Source organism: Diachasma alloeum, unplaced genomic scaffold, assembly GCF_001412515.2.
Source record: "Diachasma alloeum isolate Michigan unplaced genomic scaffold, Dall2.0 Dall_scaffold_00364, whole genome shotgun sequence".
In the NCBI taxonomy this organism is placed as follows: Eukaryota; Metazoa; Arthropoda; class Insecta; order Hymenoptera; family Braconidae; genus Diachasma; species Diachasma alloeum.
Genome location: NW_021680503.1, coordinates 790,891 through 816,160, shown reverse-complemented (window position 1 = coordinate 816,160; position 25,270 = coordinate 790,891). Strand labels below are relative to the sequence as shown.

General features: G+C 40.6%; 2 protein-coding genes across 3 annotated transcripts; one reads left to right on the top strand and one right to left on the bottom strand.

Moving 5' to 3' along the window:
• Window positions 1-909: 909 nt before the first annotated feature.
• On the bottom strand, window positions 910-7,072 carry LOC107041388 (dual specificity mitogen-activated protein kinase kinase 4). 2 transcript variants are annotated; one of them, XM_015261921.2, is made up of 9 exons: window positions 6,854-7,072; window positions 6,557-6,753; window positions 6,265-6,342; window positions 5,847-5,967; window positions 5,688-5,774; window positions 4,623-4,800; window positions 4,110-4,529; window positions 2,925-3,151; window positions 910-2,175 (listed from the first exon to the last, which is right to left on the bottom strand). In XM_015261921.2, the coding sequence occupies exons 2-9, from the start codon at window positions 6,597-6,599 to the stop codon at window positions 2,010-2,012; spliced, it is 1,320 nt and encodes a 439-aa protein (XP_015117407.1). In that variant the 5' UTR covers window positions 6,600-6,753; window positions 6,854-7,072; the 3' UTR covers window positions 910-2,009. The 2 variants fall into 2 exon arrangements, with proteins under 2 accessions (XP_015117407.1, XP_015117408.1); XM_015261922.2 differs by having other exon boundaries at window positions 6,265-6,336; window positions 6,557-7,072.
• Window positions 6,945-25,207, top strand: LOC107041389 (KICSTOR complex protein SZT2). Its single transcript, XM_015261923.2, has 8 exons — window positions 6,945-7,276; window positions 7,349-7,491; window positions 7,830-8,423; window positions 9,534-11,042; window positions 11,771-12,248; window positions 15,781-16,093; window positions 17,475-24,061; window positions 24,941-25,207. The coding sequence occupies exons 1-8, from the start codon at window positions 7,253-7,255 to the stop codon at window positions 25,073-25,075; spliced, it is 9,783 nt and encodes a 3,260-aa protein (XP_015117409.1). The 5' UTR covers window positions 6,945-7,252; the 3' UTR covers window positions 25,076-25,207.
• The last annotated feature ends 63 nt before the right edge of the window (window positions 25,208-25,270 follow it).

Here is a 25,270-nt window from a genome sequence, read left to right as displayed (position 1 = left end):
ATTAAATTTTTTCATCCGTGATTTCGCGAGGGATAACTTTAAGGACATCCAAGTACTTTGGCTATTTTTTCTCCAGTGAAATACTTTTCTGCCTTTGTAATTGAACATGAGAGCTTTCATTTGAGACCATTTCACTCCGAGTTTCCTGACCTTGTACAATGATTTTATTATTTAAGCATTGCAGGTCTAAATTTGAATCTCGATATTGAACCGTTAGAAAACATTTAAAAAATCTATAAAAAAATAGAAGGTTTCCTTTTGAAAGAAGAAATATCTAATGAAGATGAAATAATTAAAAAATTGGAATTCTTTTTTAATTACGAGCATGTTCTATAAATCATTTAAAAACAATAAATTTTTCACCATAAAAATCATTTGTTCGGAATCGTAACGAATTTATTCATATTCAGAATTTTACCAGAAATCGATTTCATGCCTGAAAAGTTTTCCGAAATTTTAAACAATTTAAATTATTTATTTAAAAACAACGAACGTTAAAAAAATTATCATTCTGTGCAAGATGTAATTTAACGACGCTGAATATTCCTGATTTTTTCTATTTTTCTCACGCGATTTAGATGGCAAATTTGAAAAAAGATATTTTCTAATTAAATTTTTGTTATTTATATTCAGCAATAACCCGGTCTTCTAGATACTTTACGGCTTAATCTAACTATCTTGTGATATGAAGCAATTATTTAGTGAGAAATAGAGAAGAATTCGATCGGCAAAGTCGTGATACAAATGTGACATCAAACTATATATCCTTTGATCGTTTATTTTTACTCTTATCATTTCCAAAAATAAATGAAAGAATAAAAAACGCAACGAACCACCAACTTAATTATGCGGTCCTTTTCAAATAACAATAAATAAAAGAACAGAAGGATATAATAACGAGTCAATCCATAATCAATATTCAGGTATTTATTATCACTTACATTACAGTATATTTTCTTCATTCTCATTTATTCAACATCGGTAATAAGCATATCTCTGCAAATAACTCGCCACAATGATCAAAAGTTTTCAAGTACTTTGTACTAATTATTGGCGAAAATAATAATAATGTAAATAAAATTCGTATAATTATCTATGCATCTGGGATCCATTACACTATCAACTCTTTATAAAACGTGAAATGATTCATCTCGTGCTCAATAATTGTGACAAAATTATCACGTTAACATTGAGGGTATACACTCAACAGTTGAAATTTGTCTATTTTTAATCCATCGATCACTAGAAATTGCATGAGTTATTTCGAAATTGTCAATAATCATGAGTTATCGATTGCACACCCTCAACTGGCACTAAATCATTCTCTTCCGAGGTATTTATATTAAATTTAATTATCATTTAAAATGTGATTAAAAGCAAAGTTTTCCAGGTCCTATTTATCATCTGTAGGAAAAAATTTTACAATTGTTTTAATCACAGCAACAATGTCCCACGAGCATGAAGGAAAATGCAGAGAAAAAAATGTTTAAAAAATAATGATTTCAATGGAACATGATCACCTGTTTAAAAAGACAATTAAAACCTACAGATAAATTATGGAAAGTGAATAATTTCCGTGAATTGGAAATGATCTGGTCTTGCCAACAGCATATTTACAATTTCCACTAATTTATTATCACTCATTAACTCATATTCCGTAATCATCCAGATCATGGGACTCATTGCCATGAATAAAAACCCCAGTGTCCACTTGATTTCTCTACGCGGGCATAAAAATCACCCTCTACCCGCTATAAAATACGAGTATTTCTTGTAATTCAGAACTCCTTAGCTCCACCATCAATTTATTATTCTCATAATTATTCTTTATCTTTCTTCAGTAATTTCATTTTTTAATTGAGGACACGACACGACGACGGTACAGTCTCTAAAGCGGGACAACGAATGGACTCTAAGCACGCTAGATGGTTACAGCCCATTAATTTTGCAATGTATCTAACGCTTACGAATTTTCAATAATTAATTACTCATCACTCGATACCGTGGATTTAAGGCTGATTGGTCGTGAAAGGCGTAACACCGTTGTTAGCCATATTGTCTAATATTCCACCGATGTATGCTGCAACATCAACCTGACTCTCCTCTGATCTACGAATGAAGGGGTGCTCCAGGAGTTTGTTGTACTTTGGACGCTGATTCTCCTCTTTTATTAAACTGTAGATTAATTCGAAATGCATTTGTTAATTCGTCAATTCATGTATGCAATTTTAGACAATTTTCATTATTTATATGGAAATGTTCAAGGCAATTTTTTTTCAAATTTTTTTTGATGATGTTTGATTGATAAAATTAATTATTAAAAATATATAAAAGTATATTTGAGTAAATTCTCCCTGATTGTCTTGTTTTACTAAAATGCTTTTTAATCCAAAATCCATTTGTTAATTTATCAATTCATGTATTCAATGGTTTTAGACAATTTTCATTATTTGCATGGAAATGTTTGAAACAATTTTTTTTTTAATTTCTCGTGAAGTTTTAGTGATAAATTGAATGATTAAAAATCTATAAAAATATATTTAAGTAAATTCTCCCTAATTGTCTTGTTTTATTGAAATGCGCTTTAATCCAAAATCCCTTTGTTAATTTATCAATTCATGTATTCAATTGTTTTCGACAATTTTCATTATTTACATAGAAATGTTTGAAACCATTTTTTTCAAAATTTTTCATGAAGTGGTATTGATAAATTGAATAATTCAGAATCTATAAAAATATATTTGAGTAAATTTTCTCCGATTGTTTTGTTTTATTAAAATGCACATTAATGCAAAATGCACTTATTAATTCATCGCTGCAAATTGTTGTAAATTCCAGAAATCTGACCTTTGCTGCTTCATGTATGATGTCATAAACCATTCAGAGTATAGATTTTGTTTTCAATGACTTCACTCCCAACTCACCATGTATTAACAAAGTTGACAAACTCAGCAGTGAAATGATTGCCATTGCCATTGGGTGACAGTCTCGGTGGATCTCCCTGAACAACCTGATAAAGCTGTTCAAAAACAGAATTCCACTTTGGATATGGAAAATACCCGGTGGCAACTTCCATCAGAGTGATTCCCAGTGACCAGACGTCACTCCTTACGTCGTAGCCACGTGCTCGTTGAGGATCTATACGTTCGGGCTGAGAAGAGATTACATTAAACAAATAATCATGAAATTCAGAGTCTAAACACAGTAATGAATTAATTTCATTGCATCCATTTACAATCGTCTATCAGAATTTTTCAAAATAATTTCCAAAAACAGCTGTGAATTAATTTAATTGAATCCATTTACAATCATCTATCATAATTCCTCAAGATAATTTTTAAAAATAGCAGTGAATGCATTCAATTGAATCCATTTACAATTATCTATCAAAATTCATCAAAATAATTTCCAAAAATAGCAGTGAATTCATTTAATTGAATCCATTTATAATCATCTATCAGAATTCCTCAAAATAATTTCCAAAAACAGCAGTGAATTCATTTAATTGAATCCATTTACAATCATCTATCATAATTCCTCAAAATAATTTTTAAAAACAGCAGTGAATGCATTTAATTAAATCCATTTATAATCATCTATCAGAATTCCTCAAAATAATTTCCAAAAACAGCAGTGAATTCATTTAATTGAATCCATTTACAATCATCTATCATAATTCCTCAAAATAATTTTTAAAAACAGCAGTGAATGCATTTAATTAAATTCATTTATAATCATCTATCAGAATTCCTCAAAATAATTTCCAAAAACAGCAGTGAATTCATTTAATTGAATCCATTTACAATCATCTATCATAATTCCTCAAGATAATTTTTAAAAACAGCAGTGAATTCATTTAATTAAATCCATTTACAATCATCTATCATGATTCCTCAAAATAATTTTTAAAAACAGCAGTGAATGCATTCAACTGAATCCATTTACAATTATCTATCAAAATTCATCAAAATAATTTCCAAAAATAGCAGTGAATTCATTTAATTGAATCCATTTACAATCATCTATCAGAATTCCTCAAAATAATTTCCAAAAACAGCAATAAATTTATTCAGATTTATTAAAAATAATGTTTTATCTCTTAAACTCACAGCCATATACGGTCTACAGCCAGCATCTCGAGTCCTGGCAATGGAGTCGACAAGCTGTCCAGAAATGCCAAAGTCACACAGTTTGATATTCCCACGCCTATCCAGGAGTATATTACTCGGCTTAACATCACGATGAATTATCCTCAACTTCTCCTTCAAGTAATTGAGTGCCTTTACAGTTGCCACTGTTATTTTACCGAGTATGCACTCTGGTATCCTCTTGTTCAATCTCTCATAAATAAATTTGTAAAATTTGTCTAGCGATGTGTCCATTAATTCCATACATATCCAACAGTCACCCTCTTTGAATAAAGCTCCATAAAATTGCACGATGCATGGACACTCGTTTGACTTCATCACTACCTCAAGGTCCATCAGTAATTGATTCTGTTCCCTCTCGTCTACCGTGGAACGAATTCTCTGCAACATAAATTATCATTTTTAATTATCTCCGTGTCAATTATTATTATTGCCTTGATGAGAATTTTTATGGAGAGATGATGTGAATTTTACCTTCACAGCCATAACAGTATTGCTTATCCTATGTATCATCTTATTTACAGTACCAAAACCCCCTCGGCCGATTTCGCCAACATCTTGGAGATCTTCTGATGTAAAATCGTAAACTGTATCTGGGGATAGTTGCAATTTACCAGTGCTTTGGATTGATTGACACATCCTCAGTTTGTCCCTTTGAAATAAAACAGAATCAATTGGGATATTCTCAGTATTTTTCAAAATTTTATTGAGGATAATTGAAAAAACTTAATTTCTTTCAACATTTTCTTCTTCTCAATAAATAAATAATAAAGATTAATTGTTGATACATTATTTACGAAAAAGATCGTAATCTTCAAAAATACCAATTTAATGCTTCAAAATGAAGAATTAAATCGAGATCTATAAATGAATCCATGTTTTTTCAACTAGGCGACATTTCAACTGCTCAGATTTAAATACATGCCAAACGGATGAAATTATTATTAATTATTGTTGTTAATTGAAATGTCGCCTAGATGAAAAGACTGAATTCCCTATATCTCTCAAAACATCAACAATTCAAACAAAATATTGAAGCATGGAAAATCCTTAAAAAAACAACTATTAATGCTGAATTATTGCTCTCTTGTAATTGTTAATATAAAAACCAATTGAATCTTTGTATGATATTAATCATGAATGCATTAGTTCAGTGGTTAAATTGAGTTGGATTACATTGTCAGTTGAAAACCAAAGAATAAAAAAAAGAATTTTTAAAAAATTCGGGTAACTCCTAAAAATATAGTAATTTCGCAAAAACTAGTTGATAAGTTCCAATTGAAAATTTCAGTTAAAATGTCGTAGTTTAAAAGACGTGACACCCTATAAATTTTTAATGATGAAATCACTGCAAAAACTATTGGTGATCTAAAAGTTTCAATGTTCAACTACAGATGAAAAGAATTTCAGTGAAAGAAATGTCCAAAGTGCTTAAATATCTTCAGAAGAACGAAAAAAAAGTCAACTTCACAACTTCATCAAAGAATTTGGAAAGCTTTTGAGTGATTGCAACTATGATTTTCAGATAAGATTCCTCACCTTGCCTTATCAGGGAAATGAGTTGGCTGCGGAGCTGTCCTCGGTCTAGCTGGCAGCTTGGGCAAAGGCAGGGGTAGAATAGGACGTCTAAAACGAAATCAGAACCATTTCATCAAAAACATCACAGAGATAATCACAAAGTCTTGCTGACGAGCTTACGCTGCTGGTGGAGTTGATGAAGATCCAGTTGAGTTTGAGTTGCTCGAGTTCGTGGAATTTGCGAATGATACACTAGTGCCCTGGGATGGAAAGGACAGCTTGAGCTGTCTCTTCTTATCAGCTGCAAGCCCCCAACAGTAAAATAAATAAATTCAACAAACGAACAACCAAAAATAAAAGAACAGGGGAAGATGAGGTAAAATCGATCCCCTTAAATCGTCAATATCTCTGGGAGAAACGAAGCGATTGGGAAGACTCACGTCTATTTTTAAAGCCTGAAAAAATGCCTTCAAAACGAAAAAAAAAATCGTCGGATTTCACTCTGCCAATCTCCAGATATTGACGATTGAAAAGGATTCGATTCATTCTACCTTCCTCCCCATAAATCCAAAACAACTGAATTCATTTGAATTCTCACCGGACTGTTCCTTCTGAATATCATTGTTGGATCGAAAGTCAAGATGCTGAAAGTTGAACATTCTTCCAGATCCTGGAACTTGACAAAAACCCCAATTCCTTAAGAACATTCTCAAATAGAAAACGACAAATAAAAAAAATCACTCAATTGATCCCCACCGTCAAAAAAGTGAATTCAACTCCTCAAAATTCCCCCCAACAAAATCCGTTCGACCCAGCGGATTAGAAGGTTAGGGCCCTCTAACCTTACAGCCCCCCAACCCCCCAAAATCCCCCTAAACCCCCAAAATTACCTTGATTCAACTGTCCCGAGGAGTTGCCCGCATTCTCAGCCATGATATCTCCGTAATCCTCACTCCTGCGATGATAAAACGTTGAAAAAGTCTCTTAGGAGACCTTACCGCTGGAATTTAGTCTGACGTACGTTATCCCCGCACACATCGTTCGATCCACCCCCGAAAACAAATCCCTTCCAACAATCCCAGCTGTCCTAAAATCCCCAATGCAACAATCCCAACTCCAATAACGACAGCGAAACAACTCTGCAATTAAAAATTCAAGAAAAAAACCTAATGAAAGGCCTCTTTTACCACGAAAAATCCAGGGGAAAACGCCGCGGTTGAGGAGCGTTTGAACTATCCCAACTCCCTCGGCCAACACTTCCGGCTGTCTACACACACTTCCTCCGTCTGTCTCCTCCATATGAGCCCTAAGCCCCACTCACAGTGCATAATAAATAAAATTCTAGGTTATGTACTGTTATCACCAGTTAATCTCCGCCAAAAGAAAAATAACTCATTAGTGACCTTTGCACAAGTACCCAATCAAATGGCAATTTTCTGTTTATCACTGTGCATTGATTGTGCTCGGTGTCTCGAGCCAATACCCAACATTTCATTCATAACGTAGTGGTGTTTAGAGTCAGGGAAATGTAAATAAACAGTTGTTTTAGTAAATTAAGAGTTAAATTAAGTGTAGATAGTTAATCAATGATGGATAGTCCCGAGGGCGAGGTATTTACCAGTTGCATTTACGACTAATTCACGATTATTTGATTATTTCAATTGTCTATTGAGCACTTGTAGACGCAGGAGAGGCCCATCCTGGAGGCGGGAACTGTGTACCTCCTGATGAAGAAGGGATTTCCGATATCTCGAAATGTCAGAGCCCAGTGGATCCTGGAGCACCTGGACACTGTGATAAGCATTCAGACCCAGAGGCACGATCGGTAAAACACATTTAGCCTGGCCAATTCATTTATTTCACGTCTAGTATTCAAAACCGTCTGTCCAATGATTTGGCAATGATTGGTATAACATTAGAATTCGAATATCTTCAAAGGTACAATGTACTCTTTTGATGCAAAAACGTATAAGTTGTGGGTTCTTGAGTGGAGTATTGCTGTGGTCCTTTCTTATTATATCCATCAGGTTTTTTTAAATTAAATTTAATTGATATAAGGTATTCCTTCTTCAACTCCGTACCTTCTTACGACAATAAGTGAAATTAATTTCATATGGCAATACCTATTAATGTTAATATGTCCTTGCTAACTACCATTTACAGGCACGATCCTGACGAGACCCCAGAGCTGGAGATAGTCTCGATAATCCCGAAGGACCACTCGTCCCCCTGGAGTGACGACACCTGTCACGAGTACCAGTACAGAATCACCTCGAGTTCGTCAGTGGTATTTCTCGCCCACAAGTACCGAATGGTCTTCTGCCTGGACCTGAGCCCCTCCTTGGGGACCATTGACATCCAGCGAGGGGAGGTGGTGATAGACGAGGTCTGCATGGCGACCAAGCAGTGCCTGGAGAACGTCTCCAGACCATTCACCATTCCTGGGACGAAGAGGAGCCTTCGACCAGAGATTTACGTCACGATAATCGTGCACACCCCCTTCTTCACGAATCCAGCGCAGCAGGTGCTGGTCCAGAGCTGGCTGATAACCTCTGAGAACATTGTTTATCTTATGCAGTTCATCGAGAAGCGCCTGAATTCCTTGGAGGAGAACATCGCGAGGGCAGAGGCCGAGAGATTCTCCTCTGGGATCTTCGAGGACGAGGTGTCCACCATGGGGATGACTTTGAACTCGTCTCATTCCCTCAGTAATTTGTCTGTGATCTCCCCTGAAGCCAGCTTCATCAACATGCTGAGGTATTGAGTGCATTCTGTTGTAGAGAACCTCCTGAGCACAAGCCATTGCTCACAATGCTCATCTTCACGTTAAACTAAAATCTTTTTGTTTTAAAAAATTATCTTCGTGACCAGAATTTGGTGGAAACATCATCGTGGATTTAATCATTCTCATTTTCATCATTTTTATATAATTTTGGGGAGTTTTGTTTAGTCTTCGGTTTTTTTATTTTTGTGTAATTGTGATTTGTGTGGGGTTATCGGTCAAAATAACGCACGTAAATTTCAACACATTTTTAACACTTGACAATTTAACGTGTGTAATTGAAGTTTTGTGTCACCTCGATAACATGTTTTGATGATATTTTTTATGATTATGAGTATTGGCAGTCGATTTCAAAGAAACTGAAATATCGTGTAATATGATATTATGATTTTGTTGTGATTAGTTTAATTGTAATTTTCTATCAATTTACATAATTTACCAATTTACTGTTGTTCATATTTTTATCATTTTTCATTGAATGACTTCTCACGCCAAAAGTAAATCTTCATTGATTTCGATGGCTGTGTTGATAATTGTGTTGAAATTTACTGGATTATCGATTTTTTTTGCAATTCTTTATACTTTCTCATTTATTGATGCAATTCACTGTACTGTTCCAATTTTTTTTATTTTTAATTAAATGAATTCTCATGCCAAAAGTAAATCTTCATTAATTTGAAAGGCTGTGTTGATAATTCCGTTGAATGTGTGTGGAATTTGTTTGTGTTACGACCTACGTGTATCATTTCCACATATAATTTAATCAATTTTTAAAACGTAGGGGAGGTTGGGGTAAAACGGACACTTTTGACTTTTTTAAAAATGTTAATGAGGGGTTGAAATGTTGATAAAATTTAATAATTTTGCTTCAATACAAAGAAGAATTCTTTCCCTTTGTGGCGAGCCTAAACTGAGCGCAATTGATAAATTTGCTTCTGAGTTATGAATAATTTTACAAAAGTCTAAAGTGTCCATTTTACCCCACCCTCCCCTAATTAATTAATCACAATTTTCCTCAGCCCAGCAAAACTAAAAAAACGACGAAGAACATGAGCCACTTAATTCTTTTATTTTTCAACTCACAGGTACGGAATGCTGGCGCTGGCTCTCCTCCCAGAGCACAGCTGTGCCCACCTGGTGATCGTGTCCGACGGAATAGTCGGCATTTCCGACGTCTACGTCCTGGACTCAATCGTCCAGCAGTTGCGGGCCTCGACGATAGCCTGCAGCTTCCTCCACCTTGGAAGTGCCTACCACCCTCACTGCGCCAACGGTCTCGTCCCCTACCAAGACATCCTCTGCTTCCTGGCTACAGCGACCCTCGGCTGCTACATGACCTTCATCCCTCAGTTCTCCAGCCACGAGGACATGAACATCTACCACAGGAACTTCCTCTGCTGGCAGTTATACAGAACAGTCCCCAGCGAGCACCCGATGAAATCCAACTACTGGCAGACCGACAACTCTCTGTTCTACGGTCACCAGCCCCAGCTCCTCAGGAAGAAGCAGATCGACAACAAGGTCACCTGCACCCTGAGCTCTCTCCTCTGTTGTCGATTGAGGGACGGATACTTGATCAAGAGAATGTCCCTGAGGGACGGAAACGTCGAGATCTGCTTCATCCTCCCCTGGAAGACCCACGTCTTCCTCGAGTACTTCATCTCGAGTTCCTGGCCCCCGAGGTCAGTGGCCACCTGCAACACAATCCAGTACACAATAACCGTGGAAGCCCCTTACGAATTCCTCCACGACATCACCTGCCTCTCGAAGAAGCCCCTGAAGTCCCAGTACAGACAGAACGTTGTGTCCAGGTTCTGGGCGACCTTGAGCTCTCTCACAGAGAATGACACCATGTTGGAGCACTTCAGCTGGTTCCCAGAGCCCGGCTGGACCTGGTACAACGTGCCAGACACCATCAGGAGTGGGATTCCAGTGTTCTATCTGCCAGCTTATCCCCTGGCCACTGCTGTCCAACTGAGTGATGCTGTCTGCCCTCAGTTTGGAAAGATCTGGAAGCCAGTGGCGTCACTGGACTCGAACCAGTGGGCACGCTGGATGCACTCCCAGAGGGTCACACTCATCCTAACTCACGACAGACCTCTCCCCAAGTACCTCCATCAGGCCAATCAGAGTGGGAGGTTCCAGTGCATTCAGTGTCGTCAGGGGGCTGCGGTGCTCTATGCAATGCTCAAGAACTGGGCGACCTTCGTGCTCGTGGAGAACCACACGTACGTCCAGTTCATTTATAGGGAGCCGGAGAAGCCCCCCGTGTCCTTCTCGGTTATTAGGATCAACTCGAAGGCACTTTGCGTGGTTCTCCATGTTGCTTTCGCTGGGGGGACTGAAGGCGTCGTCAGGCACAACGTGGTGATGGATCTGGTGGAGAGACTCTCGAAGCTGACCCTGCCTAATAGGCCCACCGAGATGAGGGAGACCCCTTGCTGCACCATTATTCATAAGTCCTTGGAGAGGATTCTCATTAGGTATGAGAGGATGCCCACGGATTTTAATACTGTCGTTTTTCCCGACGGGACGCAGCCGATTGCCAAGAGTGCTCAGGCTCCTGGGGGGGTCCTCACAACGACTTTATCCAGGTATTTTTTTAGAATGTGAGGATTTCGGGGTACAGGAGTGGCTAGATTGTTTGTAGAATGTATTAGTAAGCTTTTAGAAATTTATTGAGTCAGTGGTGAATTTTCAATGGGGTGGGTTTGCATTCAATTTGAGATCGAGTTGTTTACGAAATTCGCGGCTCGTCTTGGAAATTTGATGAAGTTGAATTGTTTATACTGAGAAATCGATATTTCAAGGAAAACTTGAATTTTCATAGACATCGGTATAATCAGAAATTTAAAATGAAGTTAAATTTTGAATAAGTCAATTGGTTAATATTAGTAAATTAAAGGATAACAAATACTTTGAAAATAGCAACGGGAGCCTCATTCAATAAATAAATGAACAGAGTGGATCATACACTGATAGAAAGGATTAGTTATTGTTAACGAATGGATTTGGTTGGAGATGAGGGTCTATTCGGTCTCACCAAATGTTCATTCGTTAATAGTTAACAAATTCACATATGAGAAGGCTCGTTTGACTCGATTCTCACCTTTCAAACGAACCATTTGTTAACTATTAACGAAAATTCATGTGGTTATATTCAACTCTACCATTCGTTAATAGTTAACGAATCTCGTTTGGAATAAATGAATTAGTCTATCAGTGTAGAGAAAAACAAAAGAAAAAAAATCATCGTTAATTAATTTTTTTCAATCCCTCGAAGGATTTCACTGATTGTCATGCAATCTTATACTTCATCCAGGTATTTATTCCATTTCCGGTGGCTCTGGAATGTCAAACGACCGGTTATCCAGACGATTCCTGGGATAGTTGTGCCGAGGCTCAATATCACTGCAATTGCGAGGATTCTCTCGACCATCACCAAGATGCGACTCAATGAGGGGTTCAATTTTGCGTACTCCGCTGCGGGGATCATTAATATGGTGCTGGAGGTGGAGATGCTCGGGGCGATGAACGAGTACCATCCCTGCGTAATCCAGTATATAATTTTTCCACCGCACACTATTAGCAGCCCCAGCATGGAGAGGGACAGTGAGTCTGAAGAGGATAGCGACGAGGGAACCGCTGATGGAGAAGCTGGGAACGATGATAATGAGAATTCGGGGGATTATCAGATTGTCACTGAGGTGTGGGTTGAGCCACAGTGTGGCAGGGTCAAGGCTGGACATCCCACGGGGGCTTATATGGATGGACTGAGCTACCATCAGTTTCCAGATGCTGTAAGTTGTTTTTTATTTATTTTTAGGAATTCATTATTCTCACAGTATTCATTGCAGAACAATTCAATTCTTCAATTCTTTATTTCCTTGATGTGACAATATTTATTTTTGTTTGGAGCCTGGGTCTCTGATATGTCGTTGTTGTAATGCCTTTGGAAAATTATGCTGAAGAATTCAGTAGCGAAGTGGTCAAACGGTTCAAGTTGATTTAGTCTTTAGCTGAGTTTTCCAGAAATATTAACGAATTTAAAGGAGATGGCGAAATTTTCATTATAACCTTTTTTGTAGAGCGAATTGAGTGCTACTACAAAGGTTATGAGAACAATTTTGCTATCTCCCTTAGATTTCGAGATATTCATTGAAAACTGGCCAATAGCTAAAATTGACTTAAACCGTTTGACCACTTCACTATTGAATTTTTTTTCAAAAATTTGAGACAATTCGACGTTTTTATGAAAAATTTGAGGTAGAAAATTCTGAAATATTCTAGAACCGTCTGGAAAATTTTAAAACCTTCTGGTGAATTTTAGCAAGATACGAGGGAGGGTTTTTTATTCTGGAAAAAATTCCAAGCTTTCTCAAAATCTCTCAGATGTTCTGAGAATTTCAAAATCATTTGGGACTTTTCCAATAAGATCGAGAAAATTCAGGTGTTTGCAACAACATTCTGAACAATTCGGGGCTTTTTCGAAAAATGTTGGAATTTCCAGGGAAATTACAGGATTTTCTAAACCATTCGCAGATTTTTTTACCGGATTAGTCGATCGAACGAGGTTTACCTAATGTTGAGGAATGTTTCATAGCTTCATCTTTGTTTGGTGCGTTTTTTCTCGATGAATTTTACGGTGTTAGTATTTTCATTTGTTTATTCTTCAGATAAATTACTCATAACAGGATTGAAATATTCAAAAGATATTGAATAGAAGAACATTTCACTCTAGTTTAATATTAAATAAATATGAAAGAACCGTGAAATATCGCGGAAAATGTAGGAATGTCAATGAAATTATTAATAACAATTTCATCATCTCGTTATCACCAACTACAAATGAAAAATTGATTTTAATTGCAGTTAAACTCACTGATGGAGAAAAATAAAAATTGAATAATGATTATCTTCACTTTTCCCAACATATTTTCCGTCGCTAATATCTTCATTTGTTTGTTCTTCATGACAGGATTAAAATATTGAAAAAAATACAGAAATATTATAATATTACAGAAAATATGAGAATGCCAATTAAATTATTATTAACTATTTCAACATCTCGTTATCATCAACTACAAACGAAAAATTGATATTTAATTGCAGTTAAACTCACTAATGGAGAAAAATAAAGACTGAACAATCATTCCAAACGTCATTCAGCTAGTTGGAAGTGATAAGAGTTTCTCGTATTCCTCAAAACGTTCTTCTCTGATAAGATAACTAGGATCAATACTTGCACAGACATCAATAGATCAAACAGAAACTATGAGGGCTTAATTCGAATTTCGTGGTTTGTCGTAACGAATCTGTTCATTCGAAAAAATAATCACATCGTACAGGGAAACCATCGAGTTATCTCGTTCTTCAGATTCTCCGGATGTGTAGAGAGTCGCGACACCAGTGCTATCTCCGCTGCCTTGATAAATCGTTCCTAATCAGTTCGAGAGGAGAATTGTTTCTCGGGCATTAATACTTTGAAGTGGTTTATTTTGCCATGGACATCTATATCTCAGCAAACATTGGACAGAGATACCGTTCCCAGAGATTATTGTTTCGGATTCTTCATCGCACCATTCAATTGTGGATAAAGTTCGACCCCTGCATTATCCGAGAACTTCCAATTCCCTTCCATCAATCTCCAACTTTCGAATTAATCGACATCCACACGATTTTATTTCTTCGATAAGACCACTGCGTTTTATCTTTTCCCTCGAATATTATTTTCGAGAAAATAATGTTCTGTCGAAATTAATCTCCCGGGAGAATCTTATCTCCCAGTGCTGATATCAAAACTCCTCAAAGTCATCTCAGTCTTTCTCAATAAAAAAAATCGTTCGTTAGAGAGTTTAATTTTTGTTCCACTAGGCCTTCCCCGAGAAATTCGGATCACCTATTTTTCACCTTATCACCGGATGAGATAAGACTGGGATGAGAATGAGAATGAGAATGTGAAGCTGAGAGTTCTCCAGGAGTGAAATGGACCTTTGCACCCCGGGGCCGCTTCAATTTAATTTCGTATCAATTGAATTGATCAATAAAATCTTGCTGAAATGATTGAAGTTGACACGTTGTATCGGTATATCTCGAGCGTGGCGTTATCGTTATCAGGGTGGGGCTCGGATATCGATGAGGGACCTAGGACGGGGTTTGCCTATCAGTCTCCGTGGGTATATATGGGGCCCCTGGCGGTGTCACCTGGGCCTAGTCATTCTAGTTTTTATATCAACGTGTCGAATACCTCAGTCACTCGTGATCTCCCTCAGCGACGGGGGAAATTTTTCATTCTGTGATTGTGAAAGTTTTCAAGTGGTGCTTCTCCCGGTCTCTTCGGCTGCTGATCCGTCCAGGGGACAATCAGTTGGAAGTGAGGATCTAGGCAGTGGGTTTTGCACTCGAATTAATTGCCAGATCTATTTCTTCCAGCTTAGCGTCCTCTGGAATTTTTCGTCGATGAGATATTCACTCGACGTTTTTGGGGAAATAATCTTCGGTTGTTCTGTTCTTCTTGTGGATTTTATGGATTAGTTTTTGGATTTATTGGAGGTGTCGCGGTTCAAGTGGAGAAGTGGTCTCTGCGCTTGGTATTAAAAGTGAGATTCAACTCCTCCAACTTATTCCGGGCACCTAGTCTCTTCATTTTTCTGTATTTTAATTAGAACACTCTCCTAAATTTGTCCTTCAATAAGTGATCGAACATTGTATGTAGTTTATTGACACAAATTCCTCGTTTATAATTGATGATAATTAATGGAATAAATAGTCATGTATAGGAGAATGAGTTGTTGGATTTTTTTTCCTTTTTTTTATGGAAATGTCTGGTTGTTTTATTCGTCTTTGGGGTTTTCTGGATTATTTTTGGAATGATTGGACAAGATAGGTCTCTTAATTTTACTCAACAAGTGATTTAACATTCGAAATAATTGAAGAATTCTACGTAAATTTATAGACACAAATTCCTCATTTATAATTATCGATAATCATTGGAATAAAGCGTTATGTACAAATTCCTCATCCATAATTATCAATAATTAATGGAATAAATAGTCATGTACAGTAGAATGAACTGTTCAATTTTTTTTTTTTTTAGAAATATTTTCACTTCTTTTATTCGTCTCTGGAGTTTTCTAGAGTATTTTTTGTATTGATTGGACAAAAAAGGTCTCTTAATTTTTCTCAACAAGTAATTAATCATTCGAGATAATTGAAGAATTGTACGTAAATTTATAGCACACAAATTCCTCATTTGCAATTAATAATAATTAATGGAATAAATAGCCATGTACAGTAGAATGACCTGTTGGATTTTTTTTCTATTTCTTCCAGATATCCCGAATCGACGAGGAGTGCATAAACGCCCTTTTGACTCTAGAGCACTTGAGCTTGCTGAGTCAGGTTGAGGCGCGCGAGGGCAGTGTCGATCCGACGAATGGATACCAGTACCAGAATAATCTGTATAATCAGGGTAATCGGGGGCCCTCACGACGGACTTCCGTTAATAACTTCACTCAATCGAAGTCGTTTCTCAATACGCCCTCCAGGGATGACAGTATCGATCATAAATTATTTAATTTCGATGCCCTGAGTATTCTTCCCAAGTGCCAACAAGCTGAGTTGCTGTTCTCCATGTTCGCTGATGGTTAGACGATTGCATTGATGAATTTTATTCTAATGAATTTTAAATGAGCAATTTGGAGTCATTTTAATTTTTAATTTTGCATATTTCGGGAGGGCAATAAAATTTAATCAATTTGATTGATGTTAATGTATCATAGAACATCTCTGTGCGATTTTTTTACGTATACTTCTGAAGAAGGAAGTTTTCTCCAAAAGTTGCATTTGATAAAGAAATTACTTGAATGGAATGGATGCCTGCTCAATTCATTTTTAGAAGCTCATTTTTTATTATCAAATCTTCAGGGAGATCACTTTAGTAGAACGACATGAAATCTACAAAAAAAATCGATGGAGTCTTCCCAGCTTTTTTTTCACTCCATTTTTCTTCACTTTTATTATAAAAAATTCAACAAAAAATTTGGTAAATTTGAGCCGCGGAATTTCCACAGAAAATGGACCAAGTTATATAGATAAATAGAATTCCATTTATTTTTTCTATAGAATATTTTTCATCGAACATTTCAGTAGCGAAGTGGTAAGACGGTTCACGTGAATTTTTTCAAGATTGGAAGTCAATTTTGACTTTCAATGAATGTCTCGGAATCTAAGGGAGATAGCAAAATTTTTATTATCATCTTTTTTGTAGAGCCGATTGAGAGCTACAACAAATGTAGTTACGAATATTTCGCTATCTCCCTTAGATTCGGAAATATTCCTCAAAAACTCAACTGGGAGATAAATCGACTTAAGGCCTGGATGGATTATCTTTCGAACATGATTTCGGTTGTTTTTTTTTTCATTTGATAATTCGAAATGATCTCCAATTGCTATTCAGTTTCACATAGCCCTGGAGTCTCCAAAAATTATGATTGTACAATAAAAAAAAACGCGGAAAAAAGCTGAACGTTTTCAAAGAGCATTTTTGAATAATATTGGGAAGTAAACCCAATAGGGAGGAAATTTCAAATTAATAAGTTGACGTATCTAATGACTGTTAGGTCGTCATTTATCACAGTAGTCAATGGCTGCCATATCATTAGTTACCATGATAAATTATCCATTCACTATTTCCTCTCTACCGAACTTATTTCCTAATCTTTAATAAAAACGCTTTTTAAAAATGTTCAGTTTTTTCTGTTTTTTTTTTTTTTTTTGTAAAATCCAATAGAAATTGTGACATATTTTACACTATGAAGATGGAAAAACAATCGAGATAACGTTCGAAAGATAATCCACGCGGGTCTTAAACCGTTTTACCACTTCGCTACTGATTTCTACTAAACAAAATCGCCCAAGAATCAATGTAAATCCAATAGAATTTTCTGTCAAATTGCTAGGGTTTTGTGAAATTTTCCCTACTCATCTTCCCCTCAAAAATCATTAAATTCTCTAAATTCCCCTAGGCCCGTCATTCCCCGAAGACGGTTCGGAGAACACCAACAGCATTCTCCTCGAGAATCTGATGGACCACATGAAGCACCTCCACAACAAAGAGATCCTGCTGACGGCCTCCGAATGCCAGGACTTCACAGCGATGCTCTGCACCCGTCCCCGAGAGGGCACCTCCCCGCTGCCCTTCTCCCCAGATCTCACCGAGAAGCAGAAGAACTCGATAAGATGGCGCTGCTTCATCAAGGGCATCAGTACAACCCACATAATCCTGACGCTGCTCCCCTCGACGGAAAGAGACGTCCGAACGCTGTTGAACCCTCCCCAGAAGCACCGCAAGTACTCCCGCGAGAAATCCCTGGAAAAGCTGGACAAGCTCTCGCCATCGGAGGAGAAGGCCATCTCCTCGTGGTTCAGCACTCCCAAGAAATTCGAGTTCGACTCGAGCATCTCCAGTCGAACGCCGACAACCGAGAGCACCCCAAAGGCAGACAGAAGACGCAGAGTCCCCTCAGGAGGGCCCAAACCAGGCCTAATCCTCCCGATTTACGTCTACGACTGCTCCCTAGCCCTCCTCATCGAGGTCATCATCAACAAGTTCACCTCCCCCAGGTCCAAAGACATCTACCAGAACAACACATTCTCAGTGGGTCATCACATCCACGAGGACTTCGTCCACCTGAAGTCCTCGAACGACTGCAAATCAGCGTCCCCAGAGCCCAAGAGCGAGGACTCTGACAATGGAACTGACCAGAGGAGCCTCCTGGAGCACTGCAAGCTCCTGAACTTGGCCCACTGCCACTGCTTCGTCGTGGCAGTCTACAAGTCCCTCTCCCTGCAGCTCCAGCTGTCCTACGAGGACATGGAGGCCGCTGTGGAGCAGTGCGAAGAGTCCCTCATCGAGATCAACATAACAAACTACCTGAAAACAGTCTGCAAGCACCTGAATCCATCGGCTTCCCCCAGCAAGTCAGACCCCGAGGACTACACGAGCTCCACCTGCGTGGAGTTCCAGCCCCTCCACAACCTGATTCGAGAGAAATTCAGGAGGATCATCCAGGTGGCGTTCAAACCAGTCCCAGCGCATCCAGAGTTCTACTACTGCTCGCCCCTTCACAATGCCGACAGGCAGATGGAGTTCCACAGGTCTGACAGTGATGACGACCTGGAGGAGGGCTTCACATTCCCCTCGGAACTCGAGTGCAAGCTGGATGGACAAATGAAGACTGTCTCCTCCAATGGCACCTGGACCATCTCCAACCTGAGGGATGAGGTCAAGCTCTCCAGCTACGACTCCACCGAGTCCCTCATCAGTGATCTTCGTGAGGACGACCGCAACTCCAAGGAGCAGCCACTCTTTCTCCAGCTGAATTGCTCGGTCCACTCGCGATCCAACTTCTCCAGCATTCCTGTGAAGCTCCTCCCCACGTGCTTCGCCGAGCTGCAGCAGCACCTTGAGGACTGCAACGTCTCAGACTTGGACAATGTGAAGATAACTTTGGACATAATCTGCCTGAATCTCCCTAGGGAGGTGCTGGAGGTGAGCCTGGAGCGTGTGGCTCTGAGGACGACGTCCTACTGCAGTGCCTCTCCAGTGGGAAGTCTGAAGACTGAGAGTGAGAGCAGTCCTGGGAACGACACGGCTTTGTCAGAGGATTTACTGTTGCGAGAACGAATTGCTCATCTGCCTCATCATCAGCACGACGCCATTTCCACCCTGAGAATGGAGATCGAGTGGCTCCTGAGGGACGAAGTGGCAACGGCGCTGCTGGATAGCACACCTCCAACAGAGGAGACCCTGGAGTTCGTGGCTAAACACGTGTCGGAGTCCAGTGGGAGGACCAGCTGTCACATAGATAAAGTTCCCCTGCAGTTCGTCTTCCCCTCGAGCAACAGTGCCCCCAAGTTCCACGAGGAGCTCATAAAGATGGAGGTGGACAGGTACATGATAAAGCAACTTGAACGATTTCTATATTTCGTTAAAGACGAGAGGACAATGGGCCATGCAGAGAGCTGCATCGAAACGAAATTGGAGATGAATGATGAGGACAGGTCGACAGTGGAGCTGGACGATTCGGACAGTCCCCAGGACGTCAACAGCAGGACCTCGAGGCAGGATTCTGGCGACCCCCCAGGGTGTCATTCAGAGATCTCAAGCATTGGTGAGGGCCACCCGGGGACCGACGACGGCTACGAGGGGGACAGCAGCAACTCCGAGGACGACTGCTGCTGGCTGGTGGACCTGGACAAACGACGAGACACTCTCCCCAACTTCTGGCTGATCCTCCAGGTGCACAAGAGCCACGTGAACGTTTACTTCCACTGCAGATTTCTGGAGTTCGCCTCTCCTGAGGTGGACAGGTATACGCAGGTCCAGAAGATGGTGGTGGCGCAGATAACAGCGATCTGCAGGAGGGTCAATCAGTACCTGTTATTGGAGAGCCTCCACGATACGAGAAACTGCGACTCTCTGCTGGAGCCAGAGTCCCACGAGGACCACAACTGGAGGGCAGACTCGACGAGCGAATCAGGAATGATCCCCAAGCACGAGTCAGTAGTGAACATGACCCCTGGCATGTTCAGGTGCTCAGTCGTCTGGGAAGTCCCCTTCTCCCTCCACCCTAGGCTGAAGACAGGGCCTGGGAGATCGGGATTGTCCAGAGGGATCAAGGCACTTCACGTTGTGCTGAGCAGATTCTCAGTCAACAACAGAAACAACATGTTCATTTATCGCGAGAACAACTCCAATGTCTTCTACCTTCGCCTGCACGAGCAGACTGGGGATGGAAAACCACTGCAGAATAAATTATCCGAGTCTGATGAGAAACTGATGGTCTCCAGGAGTAGCAGCATCGCTTCCTTGTCTCAGCCGAGGACTCCTGGGGTGCAGCAGGACCAGTCGAGGGTGGACGACACCAGACCGAGGGTGAGATCCTTCGGGGAGAAGGACTCTGATTATCTCAGCAAGTGCGACGACTCGATCGTCCTGATGGTGCATGGAATATCAGAGCCCGGGGTGGAGGTGAGGCAGGACCTGGTTCAGGTTCTACACAACCGGCTGGACGACGCCGTCTTGGAGGTGCTCTCTGTGATGCTAGCTAGGAACCCAATGTGCAAATTAACTCCAGCAGACGTTCACTTCATTCAGAAGCCCTACAGATCCCCCGAGAGCTACGTGCAGTTCTCGATCCAGCCTTATTACTCGTCACACATGAACGCCCTCGCCTACTACCTCAGGCAGAACGTTCTCCAGTTCCTCTACATCCCTAAGTACACGGATCCCAGGGGGCACTATCACTTCCAGGACTACTCCCAGCCCGAGGGGTCCAACAAACGAGTCCCAGAGACCGACATCTTCCTCAACAATCAGAGCCAGTCGAGTGGCAACAAGGGGATCGCCTGCATCGCCATGGCCATCTCCAAGGACGTCAACGAGGCCGACTGTCTCCTGGAATTCCCTGGGCACCTGTCCCCCGAGGAGTTCAAGGACGTCGTCTCCACGAATTCTTACGAAGGGACTAGCTCCTGCACGTTGTCAGGTTCTCCAATAGAGTTCAGAGTCTGGAGGCAGGGGAGAGTGTATCTGGAGACACTGGTGGAGAAGCTGAGGGCTGCCATTAAATATGCGACGTGGGACCTGGTTGTTGAGTACCGTCTCCTGCCTGTGCCCCTGACTGTTGTTGGGGGTGAGGGGAAGAGCGATCTGAATGAGGGCTCAGAGGGGGATTCCCCGAGGAGAGAATCTCAGAGTCATCGACGAATGGGGGTTGACGAGCTTGGGGAAGAGGGGGAGCTCCACGAGATCTACCACAGGACACTTCCCTCCTGGTTTCAGTTCGCTCTGGACATGGGAGTGCCTTCGGTGAAGAAACACGTCGTCAGTATTCAGCACCGACATCCCATTCCCACCATCGTCGGGGAGCTGCAGAACTTGATACGAATCAATGCCCCTGAGACCTCCACGAGGAGTTTTGTTTTGAGACAGACACAGCCGTTTGTCGTTGATGATTCCATCGATGAATCCATTAGATTACCATTTAGGGGGGATAATGACCCAGGAGGAGGCCAGAAGAAGGCCAAGAGAGGGGTTGACAGTGATGAGAATGAAAAAATAATTTATGTGCCATATGAATTCCCTCAGGAGGACCAGAGATCCTTCACGAAAGCAGTGGTGGTGGCGAGGAACTTCAACCAGTGGAAGGCATCCTTCAGTGAAGTGCCAGACCCCGAGTCCCTGATCCCGAAGGATCAGAAGCTCCTGCAGAAGTTCAACCCCCTCATCCAGGAGTCGAGCTTCATCCCCAGGCAGCGACTGCTCCTGGCGCAGGTGGAGAGCCACCAGGTGGTGATGTACATGTACAACTGGTCGAAGGAACGATCAGAGAAGCTGATTAAACAGACGACGAGCCTGGCCACCTGGTTGTCCTCCAGATCCATCTTGTTCTCGAGCATAACACTTCAGAAATTGGGGGTGTTTCATCATCAGTCGTTGGACAGTTACCACCACCGGGAGGACCACCCCCAGTACCAGATATCGGACCTCGAGAGCCTCGCAAAGTTCCCACTGACAGCAGAGGGGAAGGAGTGGCCCAGGAGAAGTGGGCAACTGATGAAGTCAGTCCCTCAGTACTCCTGGGATCGAATGCTGGGGCAGGTGATGAGAGACGCCAGACCTACAATGCAGTACCCTCCGAACACCACAGACCCAGTGGTGAAGGGCATCTACGACCTCCAGGACCTCTACCAAAGAGAGAGGAAGGCCAAAGAAGACTTGACGAAATTGTACTCCATGTGGCAGAGCAGGAGTGCAGCCCCCAGCATCCCCATGCCAGCGCTGACCCTCCAGACATTCAAACAGTACTCTCGACTGATCCACTACTGTCACACCCCAATCCTCTTCCTGCCCCAGTGGCGGCTCCAGTCAGCAGCGACGAGGGACCACTCCCTAACTCCCCCATCCTCAATCTCCCCAATCGGCTCTCAAGTCTCCCAGCTCTACAAAAAGCTGGACAAACACTCCGAGAAGGCTGTCGACTCCTGGCACCAGGAGCTCTGCGCCTCGATGCTCTCGGAGTACAAGCAGTACCTCCAACTCCTGGGGTTCCACCCTGTCCAGATCGACGGCGAAAAGAGCAATCCTGACGACCCCCACCAGGTCTGCTACCTCAAAAAGTCCATGCTGGGTGGGATTCTGGTCTTCGAGATTCAGCTGTCAGAGCCCTTCTTCATCGTCAAGCTCCACATAATCGAGTGCAACAGACTCCAGACGAAATCCAGCACTGGATCAGTGAATCAATTCATGTCGAGTTTCATTGATGCCTGTGACAAAATCAAGATCAACATGCATCTTCACTCTTTCACGTATGACTTTCACCTTCGATGCATTCACTCGTACATCGCTGGGACTGGCCAGTGGTCCCTGCAACAGGGCTACCACCTCACCCAGTTCCTGGACGACTTCATCAAGTACTACAGCAAAGCCCCCAATTTCGCTAGGAACCTGGTCTACAGTGATGTTGTTAATGTCAGCAGCTTGACGACTCCAGCCCACACTCTGTACTCGTACCTGCTGTCCCACGAGAAGACCTATGGGATGCAGGTCTTCGGGATGACGAGCGACTCCCAGGACACGAGGGACAGCGAGTACGTCCTGGTGAGGCTCCAGAGCACGCCCCTGGTCAGCTACTGCGATGCACAGGATACCAAGTACACTGATGACTTCACTGTTGCTCTGATCGTCTCCAAGCAGGATCAGCCGCCCCAGATCGAGAAGACGGAGATCAGTCTCAAGTTCTACCTGATATTAACCAGCAAGAGGGAGCTGTATCCCAAACGAGAGGTGGAGAACAACAAATTGGGAAAGTTCAGGACTGTTTACAGTGTTGTGAAGACAACGGCAGGTGGTCATGTGGAGAATTACCTGGAGTCTGGGCCAACTACGCCAGTCCCATCGTCGGAGAAGGGTCTCAAGGACGACAGCAACACGGATTCAGAGTATACAGAGAGCAATTCTGACTCTGTGAGCTCAGTGAGGGAGAATCCCAAGAATGATCATGAGGAGGAGAAGAGGGAGATGGCACCAACACCTCCACCAGTGCCCACCTCTCCTCTGATGAGTGCCAGTGCTGGAAACACCCCCGAGTCCCCTCACTTCATGCAGATTCGACAGGAGTCGGTGAATTATCTGGGGTATTACTCGTCTCATGAGCAGCTGATGCAGCAGCTGATCATTTCTCAGGCGAAGGCTGCGAGGCAACACATCACCAACATGATTGAGAGGGGAACGCTGCATTGCAGGACTCATCTTCTGTGGAATAAGCTTCTGGAGAACAAGTCCACGATGAGTTATAATGAGTTCATGGAGCTCAAGTCACTGGCTAAAGCTGAAACACTTTCTGCCCTGGATGCCAGGCTCAGTCCTCTCGTCAATCAGCCCATTGGGTGGTACCAGACACTCGCGAAGGTCCTGCAGAATAAGTATCAGGAGCATCACAAACAGTTTAGCACGCCCGATGGCAATGTCACTCATCATTTGATACTCCATCCTAGCTATCTGCAGGCCTTCATGATGCTGACCATTGATCTGCATACGTCCAGGGGGGTGAGTTGACTCTTCAATAATTTATTCGGTTTTTGAAGGATTGATTAGTTGGGGTTTTGATTTTATGAGGAATTTTGTTTTTCGTTTTCATTCTTCAAATCATTGAATTCATTTCAAATAAGTTGATTTTCATTAAAAAATTCGGCAATATTCGTAAATTATTTTCATGATTTCATGATTTTTCGTAAACAATTTTTTTTTTTCATTTTTTGAGAGATTAATTAGTGTTTTGATTTTATTATGAATTTTGATATTCGTTTTCATTTTTCAAGTGATTGAATTCATTTCAAACGAGTTAATTGATTTTCATTCAAAAATTACTCAATATTGGTTTATTTTCATGATTTTATCAATTAGATTTCATAAATCAATCAGTTTTTCATTTTTTGAGATTGATTAACTAGTGTTTTGATTTTATAATAAATTCTGTTACTCATTTTCATTCTTGAAATGATTGAATTTATTTCAAATGAGTTAATTGATTTTCATTAAAAAATTCATCAATATTAGTAAATTATTTTCATAATTTTGTCAAATAGATTTCGTAAACCAATACGTTTTTAATTTTTTAAGAGATTGATTAATTACTGTTTTGATTTTATAATGACTTTTGATATTCATTCCCATTCTTCAAGTGAATGAATTCGTTTCAAATGAGTCAATTGATTTTCATTTCAGAATTCATCACTTTAGTAAATTATTCACCTGATTTTATCAATTAAATTTCATAAACTAATAATTATTTAATAGGAATGTTTCACTGAGTAATTTCAACGTTTCAATCACGGAAATAATCACTAAACTGATAAATTAATGAAAATGGATGTTAAATGGAATCGATTATAAATTAAATTAAATATTTACATCTAATGTTTGCAGGAACTCTACGCAGTCTACCGTAAATCAGCTGAAATAACAAGTTCTCCCTTCAACCTGTGTGAAATTCACAATCTGATCGAGGGATTCGTAAACGCCTGTTGTTTCCACCTGTGGATGGGTCTCTACAGTCAATAACAATACGTAAATCATCTTATAACTCATGGCTCGCCAGCAGTATCTATAAGAAATTTTTGTTCATTTGTAAAAAACTGTGTCTCAATTATCGTGTGCATCTGTAAATACGAAATACATAATATATTTTCTTGTTACAAACACCGCGTTACGAGCTATTCAATCAATCAAACCCCCAAAGCCATCGATTTTAGAAAG

Bases quoted from the DNA above. Each gene is read 5' to 3' on its own strand.
- LOC107041388 (XM_015261921.2), bottom strand. From the start codon at position 6,599: ATGGCTGAGAATGCGGGCAACTCCTCGGGACAGTTGAATCAAG. The intron at 4,801-5,687 runs GTGAGGAATCTT...TTTATTTCAAAG, and splicing joins CATTTCCCTGATAAGGCAAG to GGACAAACTGAGGATGTGTC. The intron at 2,176-2,924 runs GTGAGTTGGGAG...ATTAATCTACAG, and splicing joins GTCAACTTTGTTAATACATG to TTTAATAAAAGAGGAGAATC.
- LOC107041389 (XM_015261923.2), top strand. From the start codon at position 7,253: ATGATGGATAGTCCCGAGGGCGAG. The intron at 11,043-11,770 runs GTATTTTTTTAG...TACTTCATCCAG, and splicing joins CTCACAACGACTTTATCCAG to GTATTTATTCCATTTCCGGT. The intron at 24,062-24,940 runs GTGAGTTGACTC...TAATGTTTGCAG, and splicing joins ATCTGCATACGTCCAGGGGG to GAACTCTACGCAGTCTACCG.